The 16,228-nt window shown below is 37.8% G+C and overlaps 2 protein-coding genes across 5 annotated transcripts; both read left to right on the forward strand.

Annotated features, from left to right (window-relative positions):
* Nucleotides 1–323: 323 nt before the first annotated feature.
* On the forward strand, nucleotides 324–4,602 carry LOC112166533 (protein argonaute 6). Of its 4 annotated transcripts, none has more exons than XM_024303403.1 (5): nucleotides 324–1,356; nucleotides 1,488–1,535; nucleotides 2,917–3,130; nucleotides 3,214–3,419; nucleotides 4,479–4,602. In XM_024303403.1, the coding sequence occupies exons 3-5, from the start codon at nucleotides 2,927–2,929 to the stop codon at nucleotides 4,546–4,548; spliced, it is 480 nt and encodes a 159-aa protein (XP_024159171.1). In that variant the 5' UTR covers nucleotides 324–1,356; nucleotides 1,488–1,535; nucleotides 2,917–2,926; the 3' UTR covers nucleotides 4,549–4,602. The 4 variants fall into 4 exon arrangements, with proteins under 4 accessions (XP_024159171.1, XP_040362786.1, XP_040362787.1 ...); XM_040506852.1 differs by having other exon boundaries at nucleotides 324–1,336; XM_040506853.1 differs by lacking the exon at nucleotides 4,479–4,602 and adding an exon at nucleotides 4,132–4,223 and having other exon boundaries at nucleotides 1,271–1,336.
* A 1,721-nt stretch (nucleotides 4,603–6,323) lies between these two features.
* Nucleotides 6,324–8,197, forward strand: LOC112202237 (shikimate O-hydroxycinnamoyltransferase). Its single transcript, XM_024343188.2, has 2 exons — nucleotides 6,324–6,433; nucleotides 6,607–8,197. Exon 2 carries the CDS (start codon nucleotides 6,621–6,623, stop codon nucleotides 7,980–7,982), a length of 1,362 nt encoding a protein of 453 aa, XP_024198956.1. The 5' UTR covers nucleotides 6,324–6,433; nucleotides 6,607–6,620; the 3' UTR covers nucleotides 7,983–8,197.
* The last annotated feature ends 8,031 nt before the right edge of the window (nucleotides 8,198–16,228 follow it).

The following is a 16,228-nucleotide window of genomic DNA, read 5'->3' on the forward strand; positions in this document are numbered from 1 at the left end:
TAAACGATATTGACAGAGTTCAGTTCGTTGCTTTTGATCTGTGAATTTGGATTTGCTTTCTTTCTTTCTTTCTGCTCATTATCTCCTTGGTTATGTGTTTGATTTGGGTTCTTTTGCTTTAACCACAACACTCCAATAGCCCAAGTGAAACTCGCCTGCAGTTTATTTGTTCTTTTGATTTGACGATGAAGGTCTCTAATCTGACGATCCGTACTAGAGCGTTTAAAAGGATCTTAAAGTTTCCTCACCGATCTGCTTGATTAGAAACTTGAAAAACAAACATATTCATCAAAGCTTAGTTGAGACGGAGGAAGAACAGAGGATCGAGGAGGACGAAGATGGAACTGGGTAATCAATTTTCAAGTCGTGTTTTTTCCAGTTTGTTCTAATCAATTAAAGCTTTAGCTTGTTTGTTTTTGTGGTTTAATTTGGAATTTCTTTCGGGTCTTAAGATACTCTAGAATGGTCCAAGTGAGGGATAGAAGAGAGGGGAAGATCTCGGCGAGAATAGACCGGGTGGAAGGTATTTGTGAGAATTGGATTTGTGCTTTTGTTCTTGATTGTTTTGAATCATTTTGTGTTTTTTTTCTTCTTTTGTTAAATGTTTTGTGGCTTTGATTCCGACCCTGGACTTTGAGGTATGAATTGTGAAGACAATACATATGGTTTGATGGTTGAAATATAGAATTGTGATTCAATTCGAATGCTTTCTTCCCATGATCAGTTTATATAGAATTGGGAAAAAAATTGTATCCGCAAAAGTTGAATTCACAAAAGGTGCCTACGTTTGTGTATGATTTGAATGATTCGGGCAAAAGGTGTGTTCAAATGTGTGTATTATGCATAATAGACAAGATGTGAGATATTATGATTTAGGGAGAGAGAGGAAAATAAAGATGCAGACTTGAGTGTAGTATGATGCATAATAGACAGAGTTAGGAGAGTGGTATGATGCAGACTTGAGTGTTCAGAAGGTGAAATTAAACAAAAGATGCCTACCTTTGTGTATGATTTGAATGATTTGGGCAAAAGGTGTGTTCAAAAGTGTGTATTATGCATAATAGACAAGATGTGAGATATTATGATTTAGGGAAAGATAGGAAAACGGCTTTCAATCTGGCAGTTGGAATGAAACTGGTTTCATTTTGAAATCAATAGTTTTTAATGTTTTATGTTTAGTGGCACTGTTCAATCTGATATTTGATGTTTCTTTGTGTTCCACTGGTGATAATGTGTTTTTTTTTTTGTTTTGGTTGTGCAGGTTCTATGAAAACGATTATTTGTATTGATCAGTTGCTGCTTTTCTTGGTCTGTATTGAGATTGGTCATTGTTTAGGTATGTTGGTGATTATTTTGGTGGGTTTCTGGTTTCTGGTTTTGGTTTGTTTTTTTTTTTGGCTTTTGTTCTTCAGTCAGTTCTATTGTCTTCACTGATTGAATATAGGTATATGTAGAAATAAATGGTTTCTTTGTTTTTTGGTTTGCAGATATCAGTAACAGTGTGCAATCGGAATTTGAAAGTGCTTTGAACTTGGGCATGAAATGTTTTTGTCAGACTGCATACATAATTATGTAGATGTTTTTACAGGATGAGTTGAAGTTTTATATAGAACTTGGACCACACAAATGATAAATGGTTGTATTGAGTTTGATTGCTCAGTGACTAAAACAGTACTAACATGGTTGTTATAAAAAATTCGTGCTAGGATTATTGAATCACAGGTTTTACTCCATCTAAGAAGACTATTTATATTGCTTTGCATGATTAGTCTTATATATTTGTAACAAGTTGGAAAATTTTCTAATCAATCAAGAGTGTTTCTCTGATAGCAACCTGGTCTTACAGAATGGTATAAAAACTTATTGGGAAAAAATTACAAACAGTACCCAACTTATGGGCCAATCCGAATTTCTATACCCAAGCTTCCGAAACTATCATAATGGTACCCCAAATATCCCACCCGACCCAACATTCGTACCTGCCGTCATGGACGGCGTTAACTATCATGCCACGTGGCATTTTCTTAAGGATAAAACCGACCCTCTGTCTTTACCTCCAGGGAAAAAAATACAAATAGTACCCAACCTATGACCGACTCTGAATTTCTGTACCCAAATTTTCAAAAACTATCACAATGGTACCCAGGTTATCTAGCCCGACCCAACATATGTATCCGCGTCCCACGCTTGCGCAGCCCACCCAGTGCCCCGCGCCTGCGCAACCCACCCGTGCCCAAGATGATGGGAGAGTTGGGAGGAAGAAGAAAATGAAGAGAGTTTGAGGAAGAAGAAGAAATCTGGTGAAAGGACGAGAATACCCCTCAAAGTTTGACAGTTGACTAACTCCGTAACGGCCAATAGTGTTCTAGGTACTAAAGTTGGGTCGGGGTCCGAACTTCAAGTACCAAAGTGATAGTTTTGGAAACTTGGGTACAGAAATTCGGAGTCGACCATAGTTTGGGTACTGTTTGTATTTTTTACCCAAACTTATTATTGGTGAATGACTTAATGATTTATTAGGAAATTTGTGGTTGATTCTGTTTCCTCTGCTTAAATTTTGTAGATTTTTTGCTTCTGTTCATATTTTACACTTAAGATGGATATCACATGTTTAAAATGAGATTATACTCCATTTAAGAAAAACGATTTACCAGTTTGCATCGTAAGCTTTATACATTTACGAAAAGCGAGAAAATTTTCTAATCAATCAAGAATACTTCTCTCATATCGACATGGTCTTACAACATCTATACTCCTGTCGATTGATGAATCACTGAGTAAGTTAATAGGAAATGTGGCACGTAAACTGCATGAATCATGATCATTTCACAATCTTAGTATATGCAAAGTCCTTATGATTCTGTATGATTTCTCGGCCAAAGTATCTTCATTTTTTCTTTCATTAATGGCTTGCAGATCATAAAGGATGGTGGATGTGGCTGCTGCTGGTGCGGGGAACGCAAGAAAGGATCCAAATTTGATCCCACCACCTCCTCCAACCATTCCACCCAATGTGAAGCCAGGAGTTCTGACTTCTCCCAAGTATTCTATTACGAGTAGGAAACAATTGCTTGCAAACCACTTCAAAGTCACTGTGAAAGCTCCAGATTCTGTATTCTACCAATATTCTGTATGTCTACCTCATGTCATTCTTTTGCTGTGCAGTTTACTATGTTCAGTATAAAATTCTTAATGGCATACTATTCCTCACAGGTTCATACTACTTCTGAAAACAAGAAGGCCGCTCAAGGCAAGGGAATTGGCAGAAAACTGGTTGACATGCTCTATCAAACATATTCTTCTAAACTTGCTGATAACAAGTTTGTGTATGATGAAGAGAAAGCTCTATATACAGTTGGTCCTCTTCCGCAGAACAAGCTTGACTTTACAGTTCCCCTGGAGGAGACATTTGCAAAGAGGTATATCCTACTATTGTTCTCTTTTTTGTGTTCTTGCTTTAAAGATTCTTCTATATATCTCTTATACAAGAATCCATATATTTTCTCAACTAGGATTGTTCTCCAATTTAACAATTTCAAATTCAGTTGCTCACTTTGCTCTATTTATGCTTAATTGAAGAATTGCCTAATATCAATCATCCAAGTCCAGTTTGTGAGTACAATGATCAATATTGATTGTTATTCATCTTTGGATTGTTAGTTAAAATTCATCTGATCCAAATGAACCGCACAATATTAGGTTGAAGAGAAATAGTTTTTGCTTTTAATCTTACTCATCTTTGTTATTGTTTAGAGTGAAAAAGTGGAGCCTAACAATACGTACTTAAAGGTAAATAATTATTTACAATAATTGATTCGTAGAAAATTATCCTTTTAGTATGAACTGTTAGACATAGAGATTTGCGAGTTTAAAGATTCAGTTCAAAGGTTAGCATTTTGTATACACAGTTAAGAGAACATTGTTTTAACTTGATGATTAATATTGAATGGCAGATAAACAATGGAAAATGAATATGTGATATATATTTTTCTATCATCTATGACTGAAATTATCCAGATGTCTTGTGTTTGACGTTTTCAAGACTTTTTTTTTTTTTTAGGAAAGATGTGAGATATTATGATTTAGGAAAGATTTTATCTTCCGGCATTCATTTTGGCTATTTTTATACAGAAAAATGTAAGCCATGCATTACCAGTATAATGGACTTCAATTTTGTTCAAGCACCTGGATGCCATCAACAACCATACTCAACTTTACAATGTCACAAAAGGTAAGATTATGTTATTTTGCAATAAAACTTTCTGACATCAAAAAAACCTTATCACAACCCTTTTGTCCTCTTTTCCAGAACTTCAGCCGGTCTTTTCCAACAAACCGCGTTACAACTCACTGTATGCTACTGCAGGTCATGAACTAAAACACTTGCTTCAAATTTTTTTTTTTTTACTTTTTCTTTTCTTTTCCTTTTTAACAATTTACATATATAGTACTAATTCTTTTTACTAATCAATTTACAGACATTCGAGAGGCAAAACCAAAAATTCCAAAAAGAAAAGCAGAAAGCTTATTCGGCTGATTTCATTCTGATACTCAATCTAACTTCTTGGCAGAAGCAGATATTCCAGAAGGAATTCAAGAAGTCAAGAAGTTTACAAGGAAGTTCAAGCAAAGTTCAGTTGGCAGCGTTGTTTGTATGCGCTTGACTAGGTGGTAGTGTTTGTGAAAGAACCTCATCTTAAACTGGAACAGATTTTCAGTTAAATGTGACTTCAGCTTATCAGAAGGTTGTGTGCGCATTAGTGTTTTGCTGAATTGCAGAGTATTATTCCTTCATGTTCAAAGCTTATGCTCAGTGGCTCAGCCAGCCCCTCCAATTATTTGAATTTGCTATTTGTTGTCTATATCTGTATGAATAGTAAGTGGTAGCTTGCCAACCTCTTACATTCACTCTGTACTTCTTTCAAACCTGTATTTACACTTTCTTTTCTACTCTTTCATTTTCAGTTAAGTTTCAGTTTCTAATTCCCGCAGCAAAGCGCGGGCGAGTATTACTAGTTTCTATCGAAAAGGGAAAGAAGAAGATAGATATACTGATCCGCTGCTTCACTCTTATCACTATCAACTTCTGCTACCAAAGAGGAGGAAGGAGGGGATCGAGCAAGCAGTGCTCATCAAACACTAGACTCTTCATCGATAATCATTGTACGTATATCGAATCCCATTTTCACAACAACACTGCAAGCAACTCATGTCCATAACTTTTCTGATCGAGTTCTGTCCTGTTCACTATCAGCCTATTGTTTTCTTATCATTGGCTTCTCTATATTGTAAGTAGCCACTCTCTACGTTCTTCAATTTGAAATCTTTGCTGGCTATTTAGCCCAGTACAGATTGATTGCTAATAAGTGTTTGTTGCTTGCGAATTTGGACTTTGGTGGTTTGGGATGGGGTATCTAAGGTCTTGTTCTTTGGTGGTTTGCAAATTTATTTATTGGGTTTTGATCTTGATAATTTTCTGCTGGGGATTTTCTGTGGATTGCTGAAAGGTTGGAACTGGTTTCTTTGATTGTATGCATTCTTGTATTGTTTTTTGTTTCCCCTAAATGCATGGAATGAAAATGAAATCGTAACCAAGGCCCTTGAAAATAAAGAAATGCATAAAATGAAATTAACTTGAAACGTTTTAATTCAGGAAACAGCAAGAGGAAATGCTTCAGAAAATGTGAGTTGAGGAAGCAGTAGCAAAGCGCAGACTCTGTGACTAGTTAACTCGAACAGCTTGAACAGCCAAAAGAGCATCTTTCGATCCTTAATTTCAATTCCCATCACCAAGAAAGATAAAAACTTAAGGGAAATTCTAGTGTAGTGATGGGTATCTCATACCCACATTTACAAAAGTGAGAACAAATTTTATTGTCAAAGTTGTAATTTGAGTCATACTTTGTGTAATCTTAGTTCTAATAATGGTAATTTCACCTCTTACGACATTTTATAAGTTTTTGAACAAATTTGTTGTCAATGTTGTAATCTTAGTTCTAATAATGGTAATTACACCTCTTATGCCATTTTTACAAGCTTTTGAACAAATTTGTTGTCAATGTTGTAATTTTTGTTTAACTATATGTAAATAGTGTAAATGAATATGGTAACTTTTGTTCTCAATGTTGTAATTTGGTTCAAATACTTGTAAATTTTTGTTCAAATAGTTGTAAATGAGGGTATCTTATACCTACCAGTACACTAGCTTGTCTCAAAACTTAACGAGTACGACAAAGAGTTGTCGCAAAAATTAATCGAGTTTGATTTGAACCACACGTACAACATTGATCATTTACACATCTTGATTTGGCCAAAAAATGAATGGTCGCTCTCATGCATGATTCATCAAGGTAGCCACGAAACATTGCTTAATTGGCATTATAAAACCAAGAGACCAAAACCATTTGTCTGGGCAGCTTCTCTCGGACGAAAGGTATATTACCAACTATGCCTTCTTATTTTCTAACTTTTATTTATTTCCTATTTCTATATAACAGTTAGAGGTGTGGGGATTTTCTTTGCTTTCTAGCTAGGATGTTAATTAATAACAACTTCACCTGAAAAAATGGCCTCATGCAACTTCAAATTTTGCTTTGTGGATCCAAGATTCTAGCAGGAAGATGGCGGTCAATGTCAGTGTGATTGAGTCGACAGTGGTGAGGCCAGCGGCAGAGACACCTCGACAGTCGTTGTGGCTCTCGAACTTGGACTTGGTGATGTCCAGCACTCACACTCCCAGTATTTATATGTACAAGCCAAAAGTCGATGCTGGTGCAGACAAGGACAGTAATTTCTTTGACAGGCATGTCTTGAAGGACGCGCTCGGCAAGGCCCTTATGCCCTTTTACCCCATGGCCGGCCGCCTGAAGCGAAAAATGGATGAGGGCGAGAAGGGTCGTCTCGAAATAGATTGCAATGCGGAGGGGGCCTTGTTTGTTGTGGCCCATAGCAGCTCTTGCATCGATGACTTCGGCGATTTTGCACCCACTCCCGACTTCGGGAGAGGGAGAGGGCTCCTCCCTACCGTTGACTACTCCGGCGGGATATCTTCTTATCCTCTGTTGCTGGTACAGATCACATATTTAAAATGCGGTGGAGTGGCACTTGGTGTTCGCATAGACCATCACGTAGCAGATGGATTATCTGCTCTTCACTTTATAAATACATGGTCTGATATGGCTCGTGGTCTGGACCTTGCAATCCCACCAACGATCGACAGGACATTACTTCGTGCTCGAGACCCACCTCGAACTTTACTCAACCACAATCACCACACTGTATACCAACCTCCTAATGACCACGATCAACATGAAAGCACCGGGGCAGAAACAGTAGTCTCGGTTCTTACATTTACTAGGGAGCAGCTCAACATCTTGAAAGCTATGTCGACCACGACAAAGGAGGAAGACGATGATATGAATATCAAGTATACCTCATTTGAGGTGTTTTCAGGTCATGTATGGAGATGTGCTTGCAAGGCACGTGAACTAGCTAATGATCAAGAAACCAATTTACACTTTCCTGTGAACGGTAGGACCAAACTGCAACCCCCACTCCCACCTGGTTACTTTGGTAATGTGATTTTCAGAGCCGCAGCAACAGCCATAGCAGGAGATCTCATATCAAAACCATTATCGTATGCTGCAAGCTGCATTCACAATGCTGTGGTGCGTATGGACGATGATTATGTTCGATCGATACTCGACTATCTTGAACTTCAGCAGCGCCATCAGGATTTGTCAAGCCTTGCTCATGTGACTCATATTAGGTGCCCTAATCTTGCGATAACTAGCTGGTTTACGCTTCCCCTCTATGATGCTGATTTTGGGTGGGGGCGACCAAGTTTCATGGGACGCGCTGGAATTCCAAGTGAAGGAAAGGCTTACATGATACCAAGTGCAACTAATGATGGTTTATCGCTGTGCATAAATTTGCATTCTCGGTATATGAACACATTTTCCAAGTTGGTTTATGACATATAACGATCATTGAGGAAAACCATTCAGAGTTGTTTGTGGTAATGGGGCTCCCGTTCTTTTTGGCCAATAAATGGGGTTCCACTTTATGCCTTGTTAATTCGAGGATCGAGCATTGATGTAAGCTACTAAGCTTTGTTGTCCTATATATGGTGTTTCTACTGGCTGTATTTTATGACTACTTTCAATTTAAAAGGGATATCTTGCTTTTTATGAATAAATAAATTTGAAGGTTAAATTCATTTTATCTCCTTGAATTTTACCCTTAATTTATTTGTGCACTAGAATTTCTAATTTGTCTACATATATATTAATATCTCCATGAGTTTTTTACTGATAAAGTAATCTGGGGTTCACATCTAAAACCAATTGGCAATGGATGGAGTGGCCCAAACCCTTATAAACCCATAGGCAAGGTCTCATTTTTCCCATGTGGGATGACATATATTCTCAACACTCCCCCGCACGTGTGGCGAATTTTCAAGCTATACTCGTGGACAACTTTGGGTGACATGGAGCCCGTATGACCGTTAGGCATGCACACGTGGGTAACCCGCTCTGATACCATGATAAAGTAATTTGGGGTTCACATCCAAAACCAATTGGCAATGGATGAAGTGGCCCAAACCCTTAAACCTATAGGCAAGGTCTCATTTTCCCATGTGGGATGACATATATTCTCAACATTGACGTGGTGAGTTTAGTCATGTTGATTTTTAGTCTTGATCTTGTAAGATGCAGTATTTCTTAACCCAATGTCTAACCAGTTTGAATAGGCTCATTATGTCACCAATTCATGACAAATTGATGGGTTAAATAATGATTACTTGATTAGTTATAATTGATCAAATCGAGTACAACGGCACATATGATCAAACTAGAAATTTAAAGACAAATGATTTTATGTCTACAGTTTATAAAGTTAAAATGATTTTAGCTCTAGATAAAAAAAATAAAAAAACAATTCCTAGGTTCACTCCTAGGGTGAACTACCATATTCACCCTCATTATTGATTAACATACTTTTACTTAATAAATTTATAATCTAACGGTCCATATCCTTAAATTAGCATTTAAAGATCATCTTTGTAAAAAATCAATCGAAAATCGTTTAATTCAAACAAATGGATAGTTCTAACAACAGTTACTATTATTATGATGAACCGTCCATGTATTTCATAGAAATGAATAACTAAAAGATCTTTAATTTGATTGATTTTTTATAAAGCTAACATTTGTATTATGTTATATAACATAAATAGTTGGATTATAAATTTATTAAGTAAAAGTATGTTAATCGACAATGAGGGTGAATATGCTAGTTCACCCTATGGGTGAACCTAAGAATTGTCCCAAAAAAATGCAACACCCGCTTATTACGTAGAAACCGCCTTAATATTAAGGGTTAACTACAAAGCACTACCAGACAACATATTTTTTGACAACTAAGTCCACAACCTTTTCCACTATACAATTAAGGACAGACACTATTCTCCTTTTACCTTCTTTGCTTTTTACATAGTATCAGCTATAGTACACAGTATCAGCCTATTTCTTTTCCAAACTAACACAGTATCAGCCTAAGGACTAGCCTTCAACATGCCACAATTTCACCTAACGACTTCCTGTCTAAGCGGCTACTACCAGGGCGGAATCACTGCTGCCTTAGCGTATGATAGGGGTAAGTTTTTATAGAAAGACTGCTACTGCTTACTGACTGCTACTGCTACCAAAACATAGATGCAAAAACAGTAAAATATTTTTGTGACAGAGTACTGGGCACAAACTGAATTTATTTATTCAAACATAAATACAGATACAGAACCCAGAGCCTCACTCTTGGGCAAACAGCTAGAAGCTGTTTTAGCTACTCATAACTGATTTACAAACACTTACTTGTAATAGAAAGCACACTGTGTCCACAGACGGACTGCTACTGCTACTGAGATATGCTGATCTTAGAGATTTTCGAATATAGAACTAATGCCTTTTTTTTTCGAATGACTTCTAAGGGAAGCTAAAGCTCCTTATATAGGGAGCGGAACTCAAATTACAATTCAAAACAACAAAATGTACAGAACGACTCCGTGATTTCCTGCTTTCCTTAGTGCTCCTGCTGGTGGAGGTCGACCGAGGAAAAAGCAGATTCCTTTAGGTGAAATGTTTTTCACCTGCTTTTTGAAAAGCAAAAGTCACTTTTAGGAAAAATCCAAAAGGACTTTCGGTGTTTTCTACACCTGCTGCTTCACATGTTCTCGTCGGTTTCTGAATTGTGACCAAGGACAAACGAGTCGTTATCTGCCTGGGCCATCCTTACTGTTGTTGCATTGTCTTCGACATCTGTATCAACATACATCTTGTAGTGGTTGTCAGTTTCAAGTTTTTCCACCCATCGTAAGCATGCCAGTGTCGAATCTATCTCTTTTCTGGTAAGAGATAGAAACAAGTCACTGCTGACTACGTCAGGATGATCGTAAGCAGTGATGATAATTTTCTCTCCTGCTGCCAGGAAGGTATTGTAGGTATCCTCAGAGATGATCTTTTTGATATATTCTAGAGTCATGGCTTTCATCCAAGGGATGCTTGAGTTTGGTTGGCCATTGTACCCTACACAGGCTGGTTGAAGATATTTCCTTTGAATAATTCTTACATAATGATAAGGAGGAATATATTCAACTTCACCGTTTGCCTTCTGGATCCATTCTGGAGGAGTAGATCTGAACTTCAGTCTAAGCATACAGTCATTTTTTCTTACATTTTTGACTGTATTAACAATGATAGGCGGCAAACCTTTTAGATCATCATTTGTTTTAGTCCACAGATTATGGACAAAACCATTTTCAACAAGCCAGAGCTTGTGTTCTTGAGGATGTTCACTCTGAACATTAACCAGGTATCTTCCAACATAAGGACCTGAAACAATAAAGAGAGTTGGAGGAACTAGATCTTCTGGATTATGTCTTCCTATCAGACTGTGGAATTCATGCCAGTCTGATTCATTAAGTGCCATGACAGGAACTCTAGCACTTTCTGGACTTTCAAGGAAGAGAATTTTTTCTTTTCTTACAGCACTCTGCTGTATATGACTTTCTTCAAATTGTGGTCTGGCGTTCTCATATAGTTCTTCAGCTAGTGCAAAGAGTGCTGGGAACATTAGACCACTGCTTCTTTCTTGGAAAGCAAATAAGAGATTATCTAAGATTGCCTTCTGGTGATAAGCTAGTCTCCTGCCAGTTCTGAACACAGGAGTGTCAAAAGTTCTTAATTCATAATTAAAAACATTTATGACTCCAGTTGGAGTTGGTCTGCTTTTTGGCAAAGCAGCAGCCGTCAACGGTCTTGATGAGCCTTTACCGTCTGCCGTTTGAGACGGGCTAGCCAATCCTTTACCCTGGGATTGATCAGTTGAGGCTAGTCCTTTAGGACTTAGCAGAAACCTTTTAAGAACTTTTTCTTTGGTTTCCATAGGATCTTCTTGATGCTCATGTTCTTTCCCAGTCCTTCTGCTTCTGGGATTACGACCTTCGTCGTCTTCTCTTTGGCTAAACATTGCCATTTCCCTGGTCAATGCGTCTGGAAGATAATTCTTGTTTCCTGCAATTAATTCAACATTATAATCATATTGGTTAAGAAATAATTGCCAGTTTGCTAATCTTCCTCTATCAGCAGCTTTATCAAGTTTAAAATTTTTGAAATTCTTTACTCTGGCACAATCGGTGCGGACAGTAAAGGTTTTTCCAAGAAAAGCTGGTGAATTTAAAATCGTTTTCTTGACAGCCAAAATTTCTTTTTCCCCTGTGGGATAATTCAGTTCTGCAGGGCTGAACTTGCCACTACAAAATTTGCAGATCTTTTCAATGTTAGTTCCAGGCGCTCTTGCCAGAACAACACCGGACCAGTAATTATCGCTCGCATCTGTCTGGAGGATAATTTCATCATTCTCTTCTGGCTGTTGGAGAGGAGGGAGGTTTTTGCAGAGATTTTTTATCTGCTTCACAATCTTTTCATCATCTTCTGTGAAGTTCCATTTTCTTTTGGAACTTGTCTTAGGAGATAACATCGCTGTTAACCCTGAGATTTTAGGGATGAAATCTCTCCCATAATTTATGACACCAAGGAATCTCTCTAAACTCTTAGCATCAGGAATTTTGTCTGGGAACTTCCAGATCTTTTCAAGAATATGAGGTTGGAGTTTTATTACTCCATTTTTGATGTTTATCCCTAGGAAATCAACTTCATCAAGGATAAAGAAGATTTTCTTTTCACCTAGGATGATTCCATGCTGAACTATCAGCTTTACTACCTCATGGAGGTGTTTCATGTGTTCTTCTTTGTTTTTGGAGAAGACTAGGATGTCATCTATGTAGACGACGCAAAACTCTGCCACATGCTTGAAGATGTTGTCCATCTTTCTTTGGAAGATTGAGGGAGCTTGCTTTAGACCAAAAGGCATTACTAACCATTCATAATGGCCTTGTGGTGTTCCAAATGCAGTGAGAGGTATGCTCTCAGGATGCATCTTGACTTGCCAGAAACCCGACTTTGCATCGAATTTCGAAAAGACTTTGGCTCCTCTGAGCTGGTTGATCAGTACTCTTACTTGAGCAATTTGATAACCATCTTTGACAGTCTTCTTGTTGACATCTCTGTAGTCAATCACCATTCTAGCTTTTCCTCTTAGAGTTTCTGCATGATTTCTCACGTAGAATGCTGGAGCATGATGAGGGCTAGTGGAAGGTTGAATCAATCTCTTGTTCAGGAGATCTTCAATATCTTTTCTGAATTCTTTTTGATCTTCCTCTTTGTAATGAGGAATGGCTTTGACATGGCAGATAGCATTCATGTCATGCAATTTCAATTCACAGACCACTGGGTCTTTTTTCCAAAACTTTTGAGGATTTGTATCCACATTCTGCTCGAGTAGTTTCTTGATTTTTTCAAGAGTGGGAATTTGCTGAGACTCAAGCTTATTCTGAAAGTGCTTGAGGTTGTGTTCATGGATGAAACTAGCTTCTTCATCTTCACTAGCTTCTTCTTCTTCTTCTTCTGAAGATTCTTCAACAAGCAATTCTTCTTGTTGTTTGATTTGGAGTATGGGCTCGAATTTGGGTTTGTAGGGGGTAAGATCACCACTATTCTGTTGCGATCTCTGATAGTGAGTAGTAAAACCGGGACCTACCACACTGAATGCATGTGTGAGTCGGTCTGCCCAGAACACCCGTCCTCCTTTCCTGAAGCCTATCGCTTCTTCATCCTGAATAAATCTTTGTTGGAGAATAAAATCATTTCCTAACAGGAAATCAGATCCTTGGCCTTCTGACTGCCAAACATTCTGGATGATAAATGTTCCTCCACCAATGGTGATATGAACATTTTTTGCTACTTTCTTCATGGTGAGATGGCTTCCATCAAATGTAACACCAGTAGCAGACTTTTTCTTATCTTCTTTCCAGAGTTCATCTGGAATTGCAAATCTCTTTGCAACAGTAAAACCTGATCCATTATCTACAAAGGCATGTAGATGATATTTCCTGTGATCAGGGAATTTGAGTCCGATCTCTATGTAGTTGCTGTATCTACTTGTAGAGACGACTTTCGATTGGTGAGGCTCATTTTCTTGAGCTTGCTCTTTTGGAATGAATGGTTTACATTCTTCTGAAACATTTTCCTGCATGGGTGATTTATCTTCACTATCATCCCAGTTTGTAGGAATTATCTCTTTGATGTCTGGATCACTGAACCAGGACGGAGGATCATATCTGACTTTATAATCATACTTGCCAGAAGGTTGGCCAAGTAGATCCCATGTGTCAGTAGCCTCTTGTCTTTCTAAGAGATGTACCGTTTCTGGTGGTTTCACCAGTTCTACATTTTCTGGTATTTCAACCAGTTCAATATCTTCATCAACTACTTTTTCTTTATCGACGATTTCTTCCTTTTTCGAGGAAGATGGTTCCATGGTTTCCTGGAAAAGAGTTTCAATTTCTTTTGCCTTTTGCTCGGCAAAATACTCTTCATATTCTTGCTTAACCAATTGGCTGACAAGACCATTCTTGGTTTTTCTTCTCGCTTCAGCTATGAAGCATTCTTTGTGATAAGTCTTCTTAGACTCTTCACAAAACATTGGGAGACCATTCTTTTCGTGACAAAAGCAGTAGTCACAAACGAATGTACCAGGGTTCACCTGATAAGAAGACATGAAGGATTCTGTCTTGCTTTCTTCCCAGTTTTTTATTCTCAAAACATTCAGTTGTCTAGATTCGAAGTACTCTACTTCAGAATCAATCTCAGACTCTTCTGATGAACTTTCTTCTTCTCCAGACCAGGCAGAGTAGACTGACCTGTCGTCATCTTCATCATCAGAATAGGCTATTTCGTAGCCTTTCATGTTTGCTACCTCTACTATTTGCTCATATTCTTCAAAGAGAGCCTTAGTAGATCTTTTACCCTTTTTCGGACATTCATTTGCATAGTGTCCTTCAGCTTTACACAACCAACATCTGCAAGCTTTCTTGCTAGGCTGTTTATGCTGATAAGTATTCTTCTTTTTGAAGAATTTCTTTTTAGGATCTTCATCCTGTTGCTTTTTGTAATTGGAACTTCTCTTGAATTTCCAATTCTTCTTCTGATTACTCTTTTTAAATTTTTTAGAGTAATATTTTTCTTTTTTCTTCTTTCTGTCGAATTTGGAGTCATGGCATCCCCAGTTTGTGGGCATATCTAATATTCCATAACAGAAATTTTCAACTCCTTTGAGTTGTTTCTTGGCCATCTTAGCTCTAAGATTGGCTTTGCATTGCTCTTTCAGTAATTGCCGGATTCTGTCGGCAATCCCTCCAACTGAAAATCTTTCAATTGGTTTTTCAGCTATGCTTTCTCTCACAGCTGTTCTCCATGGTTCAGGGAGTTTTCTGTGCAACAGATTAACTAGATCAGTATTTTCTAGTTCACCAATTGTACAGTAGTACTCTTGAAACTCATTCAAGTATTCTTCGAAATATCTCATGTCACAGATTTTAAGAGCATAGATATTCGACTTTGCCGTTTCTTTGGCTTTTTCACTCAGATTTGAAAGATCTCCACAGAACTGATCATACAGTGGTACTGCAAAATCATACGGAGATTTTGAATTTTTGATTTCTTCCAGCCAGTCTTTTCCTCTGGCAGTTTCTTTGAAAGATAGGTAGTACTTTTTTGCTACTCCAGTGAGAGTAGTTTCATAGTACACCTGCAGATCTGGTGCTTCAAATTTGCCAAGGGTGAGTGCAGAAGCCATCATCAGGCTGTCTACCCATTGGTCAATGGTTTTTCTTTTGTCTAGACTCTTGTCTAGATTTAACCATATGCCATAGTTCGTGATCGGAACTCTAGGCAGATTGTCCTCTGGGACAAATCTTTGAGAATTTCTTTCTCCTTTTTTACCCGTGGGGGCTTTTTGAAATGGGAGTTTTATTTCTTTTTTTTCTCTGCTAATGAAAGTTCTGGAGCTTTCTCCTTCTTCCATTTCAATATCTTGATAAGGAAAGACTTTTCTTGTCTTTCTGAATTTGTATTCTTTCATTTCTTCGATTAGTTTTTCTAATCGTTCAGGATTTTCGCAATTCCCAGCTTCTTCATAAAGATCATAGAGCTTCTTAGTTCTGAACATATGGACTGGTCTGTTCAGATCAGCTTCCAATTCTTCTTCAGAAATTGGCTCTTCAATAGTGGGTTTTATACCACTGACACTAGCTTCTCTAGTGTTGTAGCTTCTTCTTAGAAGATTGTTCTTGTTTATCCTGAGATTCTCAGGACTGACATCACTTCTTCTGTGATTGTCAAAATTAAGACTAATTTCTCCAGTCTTTCTACTCTCGTAGATCTTTGCTTTAGCTCTTTCCGGCTGCTTTTTTGGACCGGATAATTTCCATTCAAGAGGAAAAGTTACTTCATTCCAAGTAACTTTGTGGATTTGTTGTGAATGGTTCTTCTGATTGGTGAGGAATCCAGTAGTAAGACCTGGGATATTTGTTATCCTTGTCTTAGGGGCTACTGTAGTACTCATCAATTTATAGTATATTCTATATACTATAGCAAGTTCTTGCATATCTTCTTTCATGGATATACCATCTGTCTTGACTCTCAGTCTGAGACAATGAGCTGCATCTTTCAAGCTGGTGGGGAAGCAGTTGAAATATGCTACTTGGTCGCATAAGGATGCTTCGAGTGTTCCCAACAGACTAGCTTGGAAGTCTGTTAACCTGTTGTCCTGT

This window comes from Rosa chinensis, chromosome 5, assembly GCF_002994745.2.
Source record: "Rosa chinensis cultivar Old Blush chromosome 5, RchiOBHm-V2, whole genome shotgun sequence".
Classification (NCBI taxonomy): Eukaryota; Viridiplantae; Streptophyta; class Magnoliopsida; order Rosales; family Rosaceae; genus Rosa; species Rosa chinensis.